Source organism: Tupaia chinensis, unplaced genomic scaffold (assembly GCF_000334495.1).
Source record: "Tupaia chinensis unplaced genomic scaffold, TupChi_1.0 Scaffold000355_1, whole genome shotgun sequence".
Taxonomy (NCBI): domain Eukaryota; kingdom Metazoa; phylum Chordata; class Mammalia; order Scandentia; family Tupaiidae; genus Tupaia; species Tupaia belangeri.
In genome coordinates, this window is record NW_006159850.1 from 10103058 (window position 1) to 10124478 (window position 21421).

Below are 21421 nucleotides of genomic sequence, written 5' to 3' on the forward strand. Positions count from 1 at the left end.
CTAGATGAGCTATGAGCCATTCCTAACAGAAAGCAATTCAAAAATGGCCCTCTCTATTTTTAAATGTCACTATATGAGTTCTGGGTACAAGACTTACATCACAAAAGGAGCTGTCTCAGTTTAACATTGAAACACATGCCCATTTCTCAAATACCTGTGGCTACCCTTAAGAGGCAGGGATCCAGAAGGTTCCTCAAGGAAGACGAAATACTATGAAAGCAAGGCTCTCCTGAATGAGAACTCAGCAAGCTGCCTGACAACAGAGATCTGGAGTCACAAGGATATTTGCAACTGCCCGAGAAATAGAGACAGTCTGGGGGTAGAGACCAACAAGCTTTTGTGGGAATAAAATCAATGTCTTAAAAAGGGAAAGTGCTGAGTAACAGGAGGGACATGGGGCCAGGGTGAGCTCAACCTGCCCTGGTCCCCTCCATACTGAACCCAATCAGCCCAGGCTGCCCACCTGTATGCTGGTTGGATTATTAGGATTTACGAGGATAACTGTTCACTCTTAAATAGGTTTCTCAGGCTTCCCAGTTCCTCTCCTCTCTGAGATGACTGTGAAGAGCCCTCCTTGTCACTCTCAACATGCTCTGCTTTGACAACACAGTAGCTAGCCATATGCCCCTAAGAAAGGGCTGCAGATAAGCAAGCGTGTTTCTCTCCATTTTCAGAGTTCCTAAAAGTAAGGAACACTTTCCTGGCAATTTGTTAAAGGTTCTTAGAGCAGAGACCATTGAAAGGAATGATTATTTTTACCCTTTGGGATTCAGCTGATAAATTTGAAAGTATTCTGCGAATGTCAGGAACTTAAGTCTGCTCAGCACGCTTCTCGCATTTTCCAGAACAGAGCTGGTATTTTAGCCACCGTTGGACTGCGGCTGGTGATGTCTCCCAGCCTCTATGTCCCTCCCTAATTCAGCCTGAGCATCTAATTTTCTATATCACTGTGTGTGGACTGCATCACCCCCACAAAGATCCTTCAACAGGTGTCCAGGCCTGGAAAATAAAGTCTATTCTCATATGAGTGGGATCTGGGATCCTGAATACTCCCGGCCCCCAATAGCAATTTCTGGTGGCCCTCCCTCACGCAGCACCCAAAGCTGACAATTCACCCTCCGTGGGACAAACTTCACACATGCTCTGTTCACGTCCTTCTCTCCAATCTCTTTTGCCCTTGTCTGGGCTGACAGCTATCTGCAAGTACTTGCTTCTTCAATGATCCTCCTTTGAAGCACAGGGGGAGACTATCTTTCAGGAGTCACCAGAGGGCCACTCTCAGAATGCTAGCCTCAGTCACAGTTTTGGGGTGTCGCCTCATTAGTCAAGTCCTTCTAAACTGTCCAATGTCATCCACGATACCTACTACATTATAAATGTTTAGTAAACACGTAAAGAGTTCGTAAAAACAGTGTGCATGTCTTGGACTACTTGGTGAACTGGGTTGTAAAGTGGCTTGATTTTCATAAACAAAGATGAAAACTTGGACCTGCCCTTTTATAAAAGAAAAAGCAAACAGCATGAGAACTGGAGAGGGCTGTTTCTTAACTTTTCCATGTGTTGGAATCTCCTGAAGGGACTGCGGAACGCTGACTGTTGGCTTCCACCTACAAAGATCGTAAACCAGGAGGTCTGTGGTGGGGTCTGAGAACCTGCATTTCTAACAAGTTCTCAGGAGAGGCTGATGCTGCTGGTCAGGACCATGCTTTGAGAAGCCCTGAATGAGTTTCTGCAGCATCAGAAACAGAAGGGATTCATCAACAAAACACCACAGAGACCATCACAGGTGTGTCCTCACCTTTCCTGCCTTAAAAGTAGTACCCTTCCAGCCTCCCCGACAACTCCTATTTTTGTCTTCTTAATGCTTACCATTTGATGTAGATTTTAAGCGTCCATAATTCATCAACTAATTCTCTCCTGACTACACATTCCAAGTAATTAAAGTTCAGTAATAACTTCTTCTTTCTGCACCAGCACCTGCATTTCATTTGTTTATTTTCCCAGAGTCATAAATCTGAAGGGCTGTCAAAGTGCCATAATATTAGTGCAATAATCAAAGTTAATTAGTCCCTCTCAATAAACAACAACAAAGTCATTACAAAGCTACACTGAAGTTTCTCCCAGCTATCCAGTTAACGAACAGCATTGTAGTCGGAACAATGAGAATCGGAGCATTGTCTGGTAGGTGAGTGCCGTGTTCCTCGGTCATTTACAAGAAGATGGTGCTCTCTGCACTGATTCATTAACTCAGGGATGTTAGAGTGGGTCTGGGACCCACCACCTGCTGCCTGCTGAAGTCTACCGGAGTATGGGGTGGCTCCCCAGCTGCCTGGCCTGATCCACGCAGCCCAGGCTTCAATAATAAAAGGGGAACAGGGGTTGCAAAGAAATGAGATGGGTCAGTCTCATTGCCAACTTTGAGTAACCCAATATCTTCAATAACTTTGGATTTATTATTTAGGGAATACGAGAGATATGAGTATTGGCTGGGTTCTGATAAGAAGGCAGTCAGTGGAACTCAGAGGGCAGAACCTGGGCCCGTAGGTAGATGTGGAGAGGAAGATTCCACTTTCAATAAATGGGATAACTTTCTGATGAAGAGATGTGCAAAAATAGGACGGGATACCTGGGGAGAGAGGGGCTTAGCACTCAGTGGGGAAGCTTATGCCAAAGCTAGATGATCCCTGATCAGAGATGTTATAAAAGTGTTCTTTGTGGGGCCAGCAGGTGGCATGATGGTTAAGGTGCTGGACTCCCACGTGGCTGACCATAGCTCAAGTCCCAGACTTGGTGCCTTGCTTTCTCACTTTACCTCCCTCTTCCTCTCTCTCTCTCTCTCTGATAAGTGTACATGCCTTATAGTAAATTTTTAAAAATAATAATAAAATTAAACAAGTAATTTTTAAGTGGTTTTTGCACTAGAGCGAGGACAGACAAGGTGACCTGGGGATAGGTGCAAACCTGAGAACCTAAGATTCCCGGCAGTTAGAAGAGCTCGCTGAGTCAGTCTGTCATGTGCTCTGAACTCACAGTCCAGTCTCTCCGAGATCTTTATCCCCTTGAAACCAGAGCTCCACTGCTACATCACAAATATCCCCAAAGCACAGTGGCTTAAAACAGTAAGCAGCTCATATCTTACCAAATTCTGTGACTTAGGAATTCGGAAGTGGTTTAACAGCTGGGTGGGGTTAATTCAAGATCTCCTCTCATGATATGAATCTGACAGCTGGGGCTGCAGTCAGAGAAGGTCTGACTGGGCTGGAAGATTCCAAAAGGGCACATGCACATGTAGGCTGGTGCTCTTAGTCCCTTGTCATATGGGCCTCTCCTAAAGCCTGCCTAAGGGTCCTCACAACATTTCAGCTGCCCTTTCCCAAAGCAAGTGACCCAAGAGTACAAGCAAGGAAGAAGCAACAGTGCCTTTCAGGACCCTCCTAGGGAGCCACGCTCCTCATTTCTGCCACATTCCACCAACAAAGAGTGAGTCAAGTCCAGTCCACTTCAGGGGAGGAGGATTAGGCTCTATCTCTTGAAGAGAGAGTTATCAAAGAATTTGTGGACATACTCTAAAGCCACCCTAGCTACTTTGAAAACTTCCTTTTACGGGGTTTTCAAAACCTGTCACCTCTGCATCTCCTAGCTGACTGAGGGGCAGGGACTCATTCCAGACAAATCCCCTGGGATCAAAAGGCAGGCTCTACCAATTCCAGCTCTCTCTAGCAGTAACTCTACCCCTGTGGAAGGCCAGTCGCCCCCATATCAGGGCATGGCCACTGAGGGGATGACAGTCACCTCTATGCCCCCTGAGAACAGCAGTCTTCTGCTCCTTACCTCAGCTCACCCCAATGCTAACTGACACAATGATGGGAAGATGAAGATAAACAGGCCTATTTACTAGTATAATGAGCATTAAAAAAAATGCATGGGACCAGCAGATGGTATAATGATTATGTCACTGGACTCCCACATAGTTGACCACAGTTCAAGTCCCAGACCCAGTGGCTTAAAACTCATACCAGACATGTATGCGTGCATGCCCAAGATCACAAGAGGGAAATGGAGGAAAAGAGATTATGGCGTGGCCATCCTTCCAGGGGGTGACTGCTCACTTTCTGTGTCTCTCTCTGTCTCTACTGCAAGCACGTGTGCCCCCTAGCAAAAATCTCTCGAAAAAAAGTAATAATAATACACAGACTTTAGAGCTGATGCTAGAATGAGCTAAGACCTTTTAAAGCTTCTGGGATAAATGTATTTGGCATATCAGGAAAGAAATTTGGGGGACCAGGGACAGAGTGCTTTGAATGGAATGTTTCTACCCATCCCCCAAACTCGTATATTTAAATCCTCATCCCCAATGAGATGAGGTCACTGGGAGGTGATTAGGTCATGAGAGTAAAGCCCGCAGGATTGGATTAGAGTCAGAAGAGACACAAGATAGCTTTTTCTGCTCCTACTCTCTGTCTCTGCTTTCCATCATGTTTGAACATAGCAAGAAATATATCATCCATAAACAGGAAGGAAATTCACCCAGAACCCAGCCACACTGGTACCCTGATCTCAAACTTCCAGCTTCTCCAGTCTATATTGTATGCTCTGTGCATAAAAATATTTGTGTTAGGGATCAGCAGGTGGCACGGTGATTAAGGTGCTGGATTCTCATATGGCAGACCATGATTTGAGTCCTAGACATGGCAATTTACTTTCTCATTTTCTTTCTCTCTCTCTTTCTCTGTCTCTCTCTGGTGAGCACAAATGCTCTATAGAAAAATTTTAAAATAGTAATAAATAGGGAACCAGCAGTTAGCGTAATGACTATGTCGCTGGACTCCCATGTAGTCAACCGTGGTTTGCGTCCCAGACCCGGTGGCTTAAAACTCACGCCGGGCGCGTGTGCGTGCGTGCCCAAGTTCCCAAGAGCAGAATGGAGGAGAAGGGATTGCGACGTGACCATCCCCCCTGGGGGGTGATTTCTTGCTTTCTGTCTCTATGTCTCTCTCTGTCTGGCGAGCGCACGCGCCCTATAGCGAAAATCTCTCCAAAAAAAAAAAAAAACTAATAAATAAAATTAAATAAATAAGTAATTTGGGGTCAGGAGGTATGTCACTGGACTCCCACATAGTTGACCACAGTTCAAGTCCCAGACCCAGTGGCTTAAAACTCATACCAGACATGTATGCGTGCATGCCCAAGATCACAAGAGGGAAATGGAGGAAAAGAGATTATGGCGTGGCCATCCTTCCAGGGGGTGACTGCTCACTTTCTGTGTCTCTCTCTGTCTCTACTGCAAGCACGTGTGCCCCCTAGCAAAAATCTCTCGAAAAAAAGTAATAATAATACACAGACTTTAGAGCTGATGCTAGAATGAGCTAAGACCTTTTAAAGCTTCTGGGATAAATGTATTTGGCATATCAGGAAAGAAATTTGGGGGACCAGGGACAGAGTGCTTTGAATGGAATGTTTCTACCCATCCCCCAAACTCGTATATTTAAATCCTCATCCCCAATGAGATGAGGTCACTGGGAGGTGATTAGGTCATGAGAGTAAAGCCCGCAGGATTGGATTAGAGTCAGAAGAGACACAAGATAGCTTTTTCTGCTCCTACTCTCTGTCTCTGCTTTCCATCATGTTTGAACATAGCAAGAAATATATCATCCATAAACAGGAAGGAAATTCACCCAGAACCCAGCCACACTGGTACCCTGATCTCAAACTTCCAGCTTCTCCAGTCTATATTGTATGCTCTGTGCATAAAAATATTTGTGTTAGGGATCAGCAGGTGGCACGGTGATTAAGGTGCTGGATTCTCATATGGCAGACCATGATTTGAGTCCTAGACATGGCAATTTACTTTCTCATTTTCTTTCTCTCTCTCTTTCTCTGTCTCTCTCTGGTGAGCACAAATGCTCTATAGAAAAATTTTAAAATAGTAATAAATAGGGAACCAGCAGTTAGCGTAATGACTATGTCGCTGGACTCCCATGTAGTCAACCGTGGTTTGCGTCCCAGACCCGGTGGCTTAAAACTCACGCCGGGCGCGTGTGCGGGCGTGCCCAAGTGCCCAAGAGCAGAATGGAGGAGAAGGGATTGCGACGTGACCATCCCCCCTGGGGGGTGATTTCTTGCTTTCTGTCTCTATGTCTCTCTCTGTCTGGCGAGCGCACGCGCCCTATAGCGAAAATCTCTCCAAAAAAAAAAAAAAACTAATAAATAAAATTAAATAAATAAGTAATTTGGGGTGAGGAGGTAACATAGTAGTTGGGGCACTGAACTCCCACATGGCCAGCTGCAGTTCAAGTCCCAGACCTGGTGGCTTGTTTTCTCACTTTCCTTTCCTCTCTCTCTTTCTGTCTCTCCCTCTGATGACTCTATCAAGTTAAAAATAACAATAATAAATAAAATAATTATTTTAAAATTTTAATTAATTAATTTATATGTATATATAAAAAGAATACATGGGTTATTTCACTTCATCCTTATGATGTTCCTGAGGGCTATTACTGGCAACATTTTGCAGGGAAACACACCTAGGTTCAAAGAGCTGACCAATGTGCCCAGGGACATCCAATGAGAAGGTATTCCAACCAGAATTCAATCCCAGGTTCAAAGCTGAGGCTGCCTCCACTCCACTGGACTGCCACTGCAAAAATGAAAAGTCACTCCGTTTTCAGTATCTGTCTAAAACATAGTTTCATCTAATGTAAGGTGCGCTGCCCAGTCTGATGGCGGTTGCCTTCTCTGCATGTCTTAGCCCAGGAATTTTTATCAGCACAAGGACTGTTTCTCCTCTCCGTTTACTCTAATGCCTGCTAAAGTCTGAGACTCTCTAAGTGCCCCATAACTAAATACAAAAAACAGTCTCAAGCATATTTTTTTCCCTTTTAAATAACAGAGCCCAAAATGCCAAGTGGTCAGAAGCTGGCCTTTCTGCCGTTGGCTGAGCACCATCTGAAGATGAAATCTACCTCTTTGAGCAATGTCAAAATTGCTTAATAAGAACTCAGGGGACCCCCATATTAATGAAAGGATGCATCTGCTTTGGGTTTCACATGATTGGGAGTGATGGTTTGGAGCTGGCTGCCTAGGCTTGACTTTCATTCTTTAAAACTCTGTGCTAATCACAGCCCTCATCATACAAAGGTTATAATGGATATATAGTTTGAAAGATGCAGTTCAAGACTGTGAGCAATGACCAGGAAAAAAAAAATGAAGACACAGGGATGGTGTTCAAAGAATAACAGTCAAGAAGTCAATGCAAAATTTTCAGTGAGAAATGAAATAGAAAATTTAGAAGTAGCAAGCACAAGTTTTAGGCATTCTGGAGACAGAGAAAACTCAGAATATTTTAGCAACCGATTATGTCTATGAGGGAGATGAATAATTTATTATCTGATAAAAAAAATCTTTTCTGGGCCTGTGACAAGAAAGGTCAAACAAGCAACTGAAGTGGAACAGTAAATACACTATCTACCACTTGGCATGGGAGTCTGGGAAGGAAAGAGCTTCCTTTGGCTAGGTTCATCAACTCCAGCAGGTCACAAAAAGCCCTAGGGAATGCTCTCTTTCCTAGGGAACCGTAGGTACCCTCACATTATGAACACAGAGACATTCATGAATGCATGTGCAAATCTCCATGAATGTAATATTTGGCTTAGTTCCTGAAAAAGATACACCAATCTTCTGATATAGCACACAAGCAAGGAGTTCAGACTGGATAACAAGATGACTTTGGGGCCAGAGAAATGCAGCTCCAAATCGGGGGTCTGCCACATACCTTCTAGCTACATGAGCTTAGCCTCCAGTGCCTCATCTACACAATGGGTTTAACATATACCAAGTTTGTTGCTAAATGCTAAGCACCAGGCCTGGCACAAAGACACATCCCACCTGTAGGTGATTATAATAATGGTGGTTGGGATGCTGGACTCTCACATAGCCAACTGTGGTTGAGTCCTGGACCTGGCAGCTTGCTCTCTCTCTTTTGCTCTCTCTCTCTAGTCAAATTGAAGAAGAAGAATAAATAAAAATTAAACAAATAAATCTTTAAAAATAATAATAATATGACTTTTGGGAAACAAAAATGTCATAAGGAAGAGCTATAGAACTATCTATTTTGTGAGTGTGTACTTATTGATTTAAACAAGTTGTTTATATAGTTCTCGCTGGTTGGCAGACTTGTTTATATCATGCTTTATTTATTGAAAATCCAATACTAAACAGAAAAACAATTTTTAAAGCAAAGAAATGAGGAACAAATCTAGCAGCTGATTTAGGATGAACTTTTCCCAATAATCTATAACTATTAATATTATTAATCGTTTTTATATTTTTGTTTAGCTAAAGATCATTCAAAACAATGGGGATGAGCCCTGTAACTGACAATGTGTTGAATAATGGTCATCTTTTCCAAGCCAAGTCACCAACAGTAGACAGGAATAAGGATCGCAGATTACCTACCTCACATGCTGCAACACACACACACACACACACACACACACACACACACACATCACATAAAAGACAGCATAATGCCCAAGGCCTTCCATTTGTAAAGGCAAAGCACAGCAGTTAAGCTTTAGGTATCAAAGGAGATTGGGGGAAATTCCCACCAGCACAAAGCTAGCTCATGCAGTTCTAAATAAATCTAGGAGGGCCTAAAAGTTGCTCAATTTCCCCAGAAGTTCTTCAAAATGCACATGCTTCATTACTCAGCATCCCAGGACATTGCTCCTTAATATCATTCATGAAAACACTGGGTATCAACATCTACTAAAAGCACAGATAAGGAGTGGGTCCATGTGCCTAATACATTGCTTGGAACTTTGCACTCTATATCTGAAAATAATGGTAAAGTCAGTATTTTCAATGCTCATCAATGAGGCTGCAATGACATAATACTGTCAGTGCTTTCCATATGCCTCCACTCCAGCAAGATAAATAGACCTGGTATCAACTCTATTGAAAACTGAAATAATTACCCCACTTCAGTGTCAAGCCATGTGCATACAATCAACAGAGCATGCGCTCTCTCCCTGAAACATACATATTCCATTACCTCTCACTAATAAATCTTTTATTTTTACCCTTCATCTCCCTACTTTCTCAATAACCATTTTGATATAAACCGTTGCTTGCTGTTCCTGATGACTAATCCCTTAATCATCTTTCCTAAATATATGCAAAGTGTATTTCTTTGTAAATACAAAAGAAAAAGCAATCACATAAATAATTAAGATGGCTTTTCAAATGACAGTTGAGTGCTAATATGAGCTACACTGGAAAATACTAATCAACAAACTTAATACACATCTATTAAAATGTAGGAGTCCAGACATGTGAAGACAGAAAAAGAATTCATTGCCACTCTATTTGCATCATGCTGATAAACATCCTCCCTAAAGCTCCTCTTTCAGCTACTTGGAGGTTAAAAAAAAGTATCACTTTGCACTTTTGTGTACAAATAAGAATTTATTATTATCATTACTAATAGCAGCAGCTAGTATTTAATTGAGAACTTAATCTATCCCTAAAGTATGTTAATACTTTACACACGCATAGTCAATGTGTTTAATACAACCACCTATATCTCTTAGTGTAGCTATTATTTGCATGTTACAGGACAGACATATGACTAAGTCTGGACACATCTGATTGTCACGATGAAGGTAAAAGGTGGAGAGTAGGGAGTAAGGACAGTCCGTTGTATATATTGGGGCGTTGGAAAAGTTATAACATGTTTTCCTATGCAAAAATACGTCATGACTTTCCCGATGATGCAATATTTCAGTCCTTAGTGAGTTCAGACTAGCCCTAGGGTACTGATGAGATCCAGTTTCTGGACTGAGGCCAACGTACCAAGAGATGCCCTCTGATGAGGAATCTTAAAGACTACTCCAACCTGCATTTTCTGGATCTCTTGGGAATTTTGGTTAAAAGACCATGAAAAGACAAGAGAAGTTGAGCTGGATCTCTACTGCATGCTCCCCACTGATGATATGTCATCCTAACCATGGCAGCATGTCATCTTAATCACCAGCATGTCATCTTAACTATGTGGCCTGTCATCGAGGAGGACTCGAAGTCTAGTGCAAGTCGACAGACAAGTTAGAAAAGTGTGGGCTTGAAGTCTCTCAAGAGGCCCAACCTCCTCGCAAATAAAACATACTCGGGTTATTCTTCCTGTATGACAGGGAGATGGCTTCAATTGAATGTTTGTATCCCCCTAAAATTCATATTGGCAACAAAGGATGAGTCAAACCATAACTCCAAGAAAGGACCATCAGGTCCTTTTCCCAAGTCTGCCCACTTCTGCCCGATCCAGGGGTAACTTAGATCCCCACCAGATGTTAGATCTTCACAATGTTCCCTGGGCCCCAACTACACTATGGGTCAATCCATAGTGAGTTCTTCTGCACGTTATGTTTCATTCTTTCCATGATAAATAGACTTGGTGCCAGGCTGGCACGTGTGAGACAGACTGGTTGCTCTTAATCACCCCTTCCCTCAATCTGTCAGCCCCTACTCCAACCATGGGTTCAGCCCTTTCCCTCCTGCAAATGACTGGTAGGAACGTGAGTGGTCTCAGGTCCATCTGCTCCAGCCCTACTCAACCTCCTTCCTCCATAGGATCGGAAGTTTTAGATCTCAAGTCTTAAGGATCTAAAATTTAAAATTCTAATAGGACAAAAGGAAAGATAAACTGGGAGCCCCAGTTTGACCTTTCAAAAGTTCTACACTGAGACACTGAAGTCTTGCTGTGGCTGTTTATAAAATACATTTTGACACTTACTCGGCTATCACTCTTTACATGTAATACCCCTTAAAGATCTTCACATCTTGGGATGGGGAGTGGAATATGCTCGACCTCCATTAATTGACCATTAAAACCCCACTCCAATAAACATTGAGTGAAGGAAAGAATAAGTCACAGCTCTTAGGAATTCAGACATACCTATCAGTATCCCAGACTTTGTTACTCACAAAGAATCCTAACATGTACACATAGCTGCTAAATTAGAAAAAGATCAACTCTTCACTCGGCCAGCCATGTAGGCCCCTTGGGATACACAGGGAAATATCAGGTGCTTGCTTTAGAGGTAAGGGACCCCAGTCTGTAATCCGCATTGGGATATGAATGAGGTAAACCACATCTGTGAACTCTTTATCAACACAGGCACAAACTCATGTCCAAAGATACTTCATTTAAAATAATTGAGGGCTAATGGGCCTCTCCCCTTCCTTTTTTAATTATACTAAATGCATAAGGGTAGCATATATAATTCTACATTATATATGCTATCCTATTTCAATTGTTTTCATTTATCTTTTATTGCTAACTTTGGAGGATCCAAAACATCTCAGCAGGAGGGTTTTTTTTTCCCCCCATGAAATAAGTAGTAATTATGTACAGGCTATTAACAGGGTGTGTGTTTTCACTTAAGTTGTATTTTATTAAATAGATGGATCTCCCCAAAAGTGACCTGAGAACTTTATAAAGGATATCTTGAATGTAAAGGGATGATAGGGTAGTTTGGAGTTGTTTTCTTTAAGAAATATGACCATTGCTGAAGTTAATCACTCAAACAGAACCTAAAGATTTTGAAAGCGACACCTGAAAGGGAACAGACTCTTATGATGCTGAATGTGATGGCATTGTCGGGCCATGGAGTAAAGCAGACAGACCTTGTGTTTGGACAGATGACCTGAGCTAGGGGCCTGATCCTGCACCCACCACCTGTGCAAGTCTGGGCAGTCCCTTCACGCTTCTGAGCCTTCCCTTGGCTCTTCTATAAACTGGAGTAAACGAGGCTTTTGCATCTTCCTGGATAAGAGATAGAAAATGTCTCGCCCAGACAGGCCAGAGATTTGATAAATGGGTGTTGTTGGCTGCCCCCTTGTGGGGGTAGAAAAACATTCTGCTGGCTGAGAGGCAGATATGAATGTTCTGGAGAGTGACAATCCTGAGTGTGCCATAAAGTCAGGAAGAGAGAGACCAGGCAGGGAAGAACAAGTTAGGGAAGAGGCATGAACTCTATTTCCAGAACCAGAGGAGAGGACGCCTGGGAAGCCTTGGCACAAAAAAGCCAATGCTGAGCCAAACAGCCCAAAGACTTCAGAGTGGGCTTCTGCTGCAACAAAAACCTTTGGACCGTTTTGAACCTCTCCTGTGAGGCACCAATATGTAGCAGTATCTTCATGGCCCCGATGCTGATATAATTCACCCCACATAAAGTATGAACATGCTTGAGGTGACTAGCAGCTTGACAAACTGGAGTCGATCAAACTGACCTTGAGAAATACAAGGAGGTGGTATTCAGTGATCTGCACAGAGGGAGATAAGGAAGGGCCTGAAGGAAACCAGGCCATCAAAGAGCAAGGATAGGAACGTGGTGGATAACACGGAGACCAGGCTCAACACGGGCTACCAAAGCAGGGTTTTGGAAACTGACACATTGCCTACATTATATTAATTGTGCAATGATATGAAACAGTAAGGATGGCTTAGGGTGCTGAATTTGAGTGTCCATAATCATAACCTAAGGGAAATGAGGAACACGGTATAATGGGGAAAGTGGAGAGCAGAAAATTGACGAGAATTTATGCAAAGGTCGAGTTCAGCCTATAAAATCTAAGATAGCGGGGCCAGATAGTGGCCACAACAGTAATGCAAGGCTCTGCAAGGGTTCCAGGCTCACACCCAGAGACCTTCCTGAACACACCAGTCACACAGGTGCCCACAATCTGGGGCTGGTGGAAATGGGCGCAGATCATGGTGTGAAGACCCTGTTGGGAGTATCTCTCTTTCATCCATGCTCATAAAAGAAAAGAATAAAAAAAGCTTTAAAAAAAATTCCTCTTTTTAAAAAAATCTAATATGGGCCAACAGTTGGCATAGAGGTTAAGGTGCTGGATCCCACAAGGTTGACTTCACAGTTCAAATCCCAATCTGGTGGCTTAAAAATCATGCTGGGCATATGAATGTGCATGCCCAAAATCCTGACAGGAGAATGGATGAAAAAGGGATTGTGGCATAGCCGGTCCCTTTCGGCAGTGCTTTCTGTCTGTCCTTTTCTGTCTCTCTCCATAGAGCACATGGAGAGAGAAATAAATAAATAAATAAATAAATAAAAATTAAAAAGTCTAATACAAACATTTGAGTGAGCATGTCACTATCCATTTTGATTTTGTTCAAGTTTCCTTTCCCCTATTCCTGACAGTGAGTTTTTTTGTTTTCTGGGTGGGGGTTTTTTGGTAACTCTTTCTCTGGAATCACTGGTCTACCTCAAGATTCTGTAGAGTAGGATAAAACAGTAAGTTCTGTCATCTGAAACTGACTCATAGGGGCTCAGTTATAAAATATAAGTTTAAAATATAAGAGAGAGAGACTGAACGACAGGTCTTTGCCACCAACCCATGCAATTTTCTCCATTAGACATTAGAAGACTGAGGCACTAAACAGATGAAGAGACTTGTTCAAGGTCCTACAATTAATTTGGTCAAGTTCAGGAATTTCTGCCTCTATGCATCAAACAACCGTTATAAGAGGATTAATGCAAATAAATTTGTTTTCAGATGCATTGTTTTCTAAGAAGAGAAGAGAATAAACTTAAATATACAAAAATAATAGCTTACCATTATCTTCCAAGACTGGTTTCAATATTAATATCATTGTGTAATAGGGTTACTACTTTATCACTAGGGCAGCTGAACTCTTACTTCTCTAGCTTAAAATATAACATTAAATGGACAAAGTTTTACAAATTCGACAGTTTCTGCTGCTAGACAACAGGGACTCTTCTGTGCTGTCAGTGAGAATGGAAATTGGAGCCATAACAGGAAACTGTTACAAAAATTTTAAATAAATATACCCTCTGAATTAGGGAGCCCACTGCTGAGACTGTTCTATGGATGTACTCATAGATGCATATTTTCAAGAATGTTCACTGTGGCACAGTTTAAATCCAACTTTAGATGAAATTGCAAGAGACTGATGTAAGCAAGAGAGACTGAACTGCCAAAAAAAAATTTCTTGGAAGAGCAAAACAATGTAATTACATTTTTTAAAATATTTGTCTATGCAAACATGCATCATGACTTTTCTGACCACCCAATGCATGTCCACCAAAACAGAGGCTGGTTAAGTAACTCAGCATAAGCAAAGATGGAATATTACATAGCAATTAAAAACAAAGAAGTAGATCAGTATGCACTGATAAGAAAAGATCTTACATAGCTTTTAAGTAAAAAGTCTAAGTACAGAACAGTATGTATGTGTGTTTTGATATACACAACCTTTTTCTGGAAAAATACACCAGAAACAGTTAATGATGTTTACATTCCAAAAGAAGAACCAGGAAGGACTTTTGCTTTTTATATTTTACATTCTTATTCTGCATGAAGATTCAAATCATGCATATATTACCATTTATTCTCTTCTTTATATGGCTCTAAAAATCACCACTATCCTATCTAATAGAGGTTATTACTTTTTAACCTTAAAGTCAGAGAGATTCTAAGGTAATCAGAAAAACTGGGGCCCTATCGTTTTGTTTGTTGTTGATGTTGTTGTTGTTGTTTTTTATTTAACCCAAAATAATGAATGCAGTGAGCTCAAGGCAAGGGTTCATTTGAAATACACTGAATTTGAAGTATTTCATTGGAAATATAATGAAATATCAGAATATAAACCTTCCCCTCCTTTACTTTCATAACTTTTCTCTGGAGAACGCAAGAAATTTTCTTAAGCAAACTATGGTTTATTTCTTTAGATGGCAAGGATTCTTTCACAGTGTGCAGAAAAATGAAGACAGCCTTGGCAAGGATTAACCAGCCTTTTATGCTATGTTCCCAGCCAGGCTGGTCTGTCCTGTCCCCCTTCTCCCTCTCTCCTTCTTCCTCCCCCTCCTAGGCCCACTGCAGGTGCTCTTCTCCTATCCCACTTGACCCTTTTCTACCCTCCTTCCAGTCTTTCTTGAAATCTCATGTCAATCACGTCTTCCTTGGAGACTCCTGATGTCTCCCAACATAATCACCTTTCATAGTACCATCCACTATCATTTCAAGCTTACACTGACATCTGTTTCCTAGTTAACTCTGTCTTCCACAGCAGGCCGCAAGCTCTTAAAAGACCATGGCAATGTCTGTTTGTCCTAAATGGCAGATCCCAGCACCTACCAGTGGTGCACTTCATTAACATGTATATGAACAATGAGAGAATAAATGCAGTCTGTATTCCATGCTGAAGTCCAGTGATCATATTAAAAATCAATCAGATCATGTCACTCTCCAGGTCTGACCCTCTAATGTCTTCCTCACCACTGTCTCTGAGACCCTCTAAGACACCCTATGCCACTCACCTCTTCTACCTCTTCCTCTTCAGTTTGACTCTAGCCACGTGAGCTTCCCTGGTGATCACTGAATTCTCCAGGTCTCTGTGCCTTTGCACAAGCTATTCCTACTCCCAAGGAATTGTTTCCTGAGTTTATCTCTTTACTTCATTTAGGTCTCAGATCAAATTCTGCAACTGGGGTGTCTCTGCCGCATCTGAAATAGCTCAGGCTGTCATTCTCCAGCACTTTATCTGCTCTGTTGTCCTTATTTGTATTTACAACAGTCTGATATTATGTCAAATATTAAACCTGATTAGCCCTTGTGGCCTATTTCTCATATGCAAAAGGTATGCTCATGGGGAGAGGAATTTTGTTTTGTTTGATACTATTCCCAAGAGCATTGTAAGCCCTCAATAAATGCCTATGCAGAGACATCTCAACACCAATGTCTAGAGAGAAAGCTGAAAAACCAGAGATAAGGTTAAAGCCTACTGCTTTCTAATCCTAAAACCCATAAGCATAATAACTTCCTAGTTCTGTTTATGGGCACTAACCCTGTTTTATTTTTCTCAATATATGAGTTAAATGAGTAAACATTCTCAAACTTCTGACTAATAAAGTAGATGACATTGACAATGAACTATAAACAAATATATGGATGATAACAGCCTTGTTCATTCTTTCATTCATAGAGTAAACAAAGTGAAGACAGCTTTAAAAATAAAGACATTATTCCAAGAGCAATAAACTTTACACACTGCACTAAAACCTCCATGTGTTTAGCCCAGCATGTGTATTTGACAATTTGCGGGTGGAAAAAAAAAAAAAAGAAAATAGTCAAGTGCTTACCCATTCTTCTAAGATGCGTGACACTGCTTCGCTGGCTCTTGCCATATTCCTACAGGCCAAGATCACATGTGCACCGTGGAGAGCAAAAGACTTGGCAGTTTCGAACCCTTTGATTGAAAGGAAAGTCAACATTAGAAAACACAGCACCAGCACCCTGAGTAATGCCGAATGCCCTTACTGAGAAACACTTGATTTATCCAAGTAGCTCTCAGCCAGAGGTAATTTTGCCCTTCATGGGACAGGTATGAGTACCAAGAGACATTTTCAGTGGCCACAGTTATGGGGTGGAGTATAATGGCACCTGGAGAGTAAAGGTCAGAGAAGCTATGAAAGGTCTCACAATGCACCAGACAGCCCACCCCAACAAAGAACCATGTGGCCCAGAATGCCAACTGTGTGAGGTTGAGCGAACATGCCCAAGGGACACAATGATTTCAAAGATAAAGGCCAAAAGCCATAGAAGAGCCCATGGTACAGCTAGTCATTTAACTATCAATGAAGACCAGACCCTGTGCTAAAGGTAAAGACATCGTAGTCTGTTCTGTGAGGGACTCAGTTCCACTTCAACCAGTGGTAGCCTAGGTTTCTTGGACCCATGATCCTCCTGAAAACAATCATAAAAGCTGACAAAATAATACATGCACACGTGCACACACACACATACAGAAACCATTTAAAAGTATCAGAAAGATGCTGTGATTGAGGATTCTTTTGGTCAACATCTAGAAAACTGGAAAGTCCAGCACTTGTCAGGCTTTTTATTGTTTTACTCAAGGCTTTGAAAAAGTAGTGGTTGAGAGCATGAGAGGATGGGATGGGCTTATGGTAGTCTCCCAGTGGAAGAAAGACACAAATTTGAGCTAAGGGCCCACCAAGGAAGAAGAGCCTGGTAAATACAATGATGCATTTGGTTGGGATTCTAAACAGCTACATCCCTGACAGTAAGAACCAGAGACATCCCAGTCTTCACAAGACTGCAAGCTCACTGACAAGCCATTTCAATTCCCGATTAATGTGATCTGTCCCTATCTATCTAACTGCCAGAAACAAAAGAAAATATTCTCTGGAAGACAACACAGAGAGTCATAAATTACTACTACAATTATTCTAAATTCTCAGATAAAATTTCTGGCATGCCAAAAACAAATATAAACATGCAAAAAGACAAGACTTCATCAAAAGCCAGGGAGAAGAAAAATTGAAACAAATGCACAGGAAATCTATATGATGAATGTATCAGAAACAGTGATTAAAGTTACTATGATTAATACATTCAAGAAACTAAAAGACAAGATAGAAAAATATGACAGGAAACTGGGAACAATAAAAAATAATCCAATAGATATTCTGAAACTTAAAAGAAGAAATTATGAATTCAATGTATAGGTTTAACAGAAGATAGCCAAAAAGAAGATTTAGGGAACAAGAAAACAGGTAAAAAAAAAATATCCAAAATGAAGTATAAAAGTTTAAAAAGAAGATAGGAAAATGAGCTGAACAAAAATCTCTCTAAGGAAGACACGAACAGCCAAAAAGCATATGAGGAAATACTCATCATCCCTCATCATAAAAGAGATGCAGATAAAAACCACAATGAGATACCACCTAACCCCTGTTGGAATGGCAAAGATTAAAAATATAAAAATTAAATAAGTGTTGGTGGGAATGTGGTGAAAAGGGAACCCTCCCACACTGTTGGTGGGAATATAAACTGGTTCAGCCACTGTGGAGAACAATATGGAGGGTCCTCAAAGATCTACAAATAGAACTGCCATTTTATCCAGCAATCTCACTTCTGCATATCTACCCAAAGGACAGGAGAATGCTCAGTCAGAAAAGCGCTTGCACATCAATGTTTATTGCAGCATTATTCACGATCACCAAGACATGGAACCAACCCAAATGTCCACAAACAGATGAATAGATTGAAAAAGTGTGGCACATATATATTCTATGGAATACTACTCAGCAATTAAAAAAAAAAGACCCTGGAATATGATAGAAAGTAGTCAGATATGGAGGATCTATTGCTAAGTGAAGAAAGCCAAGATAAAAAAGAAAGATATTGTATGTATCCACTTAATATATACCGACTATCCACACTCTATGGTAGAGATTGAAATATTGGAGGGCATAAAAGCAGTGAAAATAGTTAATGATGATAAGACAGTGTGGAACATGGCAAGAAAAGAGAAGAGTAGAGAAAGATAGTAAGAGAACAAATAGAGAGGCATAACATTAGTGGGACACAGATATGGTTTATTACCTGTTGATGATGACATGTATGGTTTTCCCAACTGGACTGGTCTGAGAAGTATTTCATGTTGGGTAAAGTCTTTTTACAAGCAAAATGATAGACAGTGATTGACTGTTTAAAAAATAATTGGAATAATGATAATAATAATCGGGAAAAAATGAAAAGTTATTGGATGATGAAGATGGGGATTTTTTTTTTAAATGTCTCTATATTGACTGATATGCATGGTATTCCTTCTGGGAAAGGAAATGTAATACACTGTAAAGTTAGTTATATGTGATTCAATGTAATATAAACAAGATTATTAAAATAAATAAATAAATTTTCAAAAATTTAAAGATAGATTAATACACCAAAGAACAAAAATAAGATGTGAAACACAATTCTTAAACTCTTCAATATACATATAATTACACTGAATATAAATGGGCTAAAACTTATGGGACCAGCAGTTAGAGTAATGGCTGTGTTGCTGGACATAGTCGACCATGGTTCGAGTCCCGGACCTGGTGGCTTAAACTCACAGCGGGCGCGTGTGCGTGCATGACCAAGATCCCAAGAGGAGAATGGAAAAGAAGGGACTGCGGCATGGCCATCCCCCCGGGGTGTGATTTCTTGCTTTCTATCTCTCTGTCTTTCTCTGTCTTTCTGGCGAGTGTACACGCCCTATAGCGAAAGTCTCTCCAAAAAAAAAAGAAAAAGAAAAAAATGGGCTAAAACTTACAACTTGCCAAGATTTTCAAACTAGATAAAGCACATATACGCAATATACTCCTTATAAAGTAATGTGTACTTTGTTTGTATACTTATACTTAAACATGAGTTAAAAACTTGAAAGTAAAAGAGTTGAAAAGATATATTATGTTACATGAGCCAAAATAAATCTGGTATAGCTATACCAATTTCAGAAAAAGGAGACTTTAAACCAAGAAGTATTATAAGAGACAAAACTGGTATTTTGTCATGGCAAACTTAAGTCTACCAGGAATATATGTCAACTCTAAACTTAAAGGTACCTTATAAAAGACTTTCATGCATATATGTGTGTGGGAGGGTGGGTAGGTTAGTTACATCTAAAACTGTCAGAAATAGGAGGATGAATAGATGAATTCAGTCATAATGGGAGATTTTAATAGATCCCTCCCTCTCTCTCTCACAGTAACCAATAAAATAAGCAGACTAATTAAAAATATATAGAAGATTTGAGCCACATAATCAATAAATCTGAAATACTTCAATATTCTAAACATTGAATACAATAGCAAAATGTACATTCAAGTACTTAAGTAATATTCACTCAAATTGACTATGTACAGATCCAAAAGCAAGTCTCATCAAACTTCAAGAGATCAAAATTGAAAAGTATGCTCTTTAACCATAATAGAATTAGAAATCAATAGCAAAATCACAAAAAAATTATCCCCTCTGTAAATATTACTTTTTATAAGTTTATTTATCTATTTTTTCCATGAGAGAGACAGAGAAAGGGAGAGCAAGGTGACTTAATAGAGTTCTTTGCCATGATCCACCCCTAGCCTCAGCCAGCCAGTCAGTCTTTTGCGGGGGGGGGGGGGGGGGGAACTAAAAATAATTTGTAATATTTCTTTATTTAATTCCATTTCTTCTTCTTGTTATTATTTTTTAATTTGACCAGAGAAAGAGAGAGAAAAGTAAAGCAAGAAAGCAAGCCGCCAAGTCAGGGACTCAAACCATGGTCAGCCATGTGGGAATCCAGTACCTTTAACCACTACGCCACCTGCCGGGCCCAAAACAAAATTAGTAAAGAGTTGGCAGGACTGATAGAAAGACAGAATACACATGATCACTATCATGGATGAATAAAGGACATTACTATGTGACACCAAAGGACGGGCAACAAAAACAAAAGTATACAAATTGGATTATATCATACCAAAAACTTCTATACATCCAAGAACACAATTAACAAAATGAAAAGGCAACCTACCAAATGGGAGAAAATGTTTGTAAATTATATATCTGATGAAAGATTAATATTTAAAATTTATGTGGTCTTCAGAAAGTTCACAGAGAATAAGTACTATAATAACTATGCATCAATTTCAAAATTTCTTTGTACCAATATAAACTCATGGTTTAATTTAATATTTCCAAAAACTTTTTGAAGTCCCCTCATATGATAGAACACACCCACTTTTGGGTAAATATCTGAAGAATTGAAGTCAGGATTTCCAATGAAATCTGTACTCTTATGTCCATGTAGCATCATGTACAATAGCCAAAACTTGAAAGCAATCTAAATGTCCACTGACAGATAAATAAAGAAAATGTGGTATATACATATAAAGTGAAAGAAGGAGATCCTTCTTTTGTAACACTGTGGATGAACCTGGAAGGCATTATACTAAGTGAAATAAACCATGAGACCACGTATAGAAGGAATCTAAAATAGTCAAACTCATAGAAACAGAGAGTAGAAGGGTGGTTGCCAGAAGTAGGGAGAAGGAAAGAAGCAAGGCCCATTAGTCAAGGAGTACAAAGTTTTAGGTATACAAAATGAAAGTCCTAGAGCTCTACTACTATACAACATCGTGTCCATAGTTGATAACTGTACTGAATATGTAAAAACTTGCTAAGAGGGTTGATCTTATATTAAATGTTTATATCACACACACACACACACACACACACACACACACACACACAAAGAGAGAGAGAGACAAATAATTACAATGATAAATAAAGAGAGCAGGAGGAAACTTTTGGAGGTGATGGCTATGTTTACGTAATAAATTATGGTGATGGTTTCACAGGTATATACTTATCTCAAAAGTCATCAAATTGTATACATAAAATATGTAAGTTTTTTATATTTCAATCATACTGCCATAAAGTGCGTTTAAATATTCAATTAGGGGCTGGCAGGTTGCATAGTGGTTAGGACACTGGACTCCCACGTGGCCAACTGCAGTTCAAGTCCCAGACCTGGTGACTTGCTTTCTCTTTCTCT

General features: G+C 40.4%; 1 protein-coding gene across 1 annotated transcript in view; it reads right to left on the bottom strand.

Annotated features, from left to right (window-relative positions):
* Window positions 1-21421, bottom strand: part of WWOX (WW domain containing oxidoreductase) — a 1095008-nt gene that overhangs the window by 1016345 nt on the left and 57242 nt on the right. The window contains exon 5 of the mRNA XM_006152600.3: window positions 16176-16282. Coding sequence (XP_006152662.1) covers window positions 16176-16282 — 107 coding nt within the window. The remainder of the gene's footprint in view (window positions 1-16175; window positions 16283-21421) is intronic.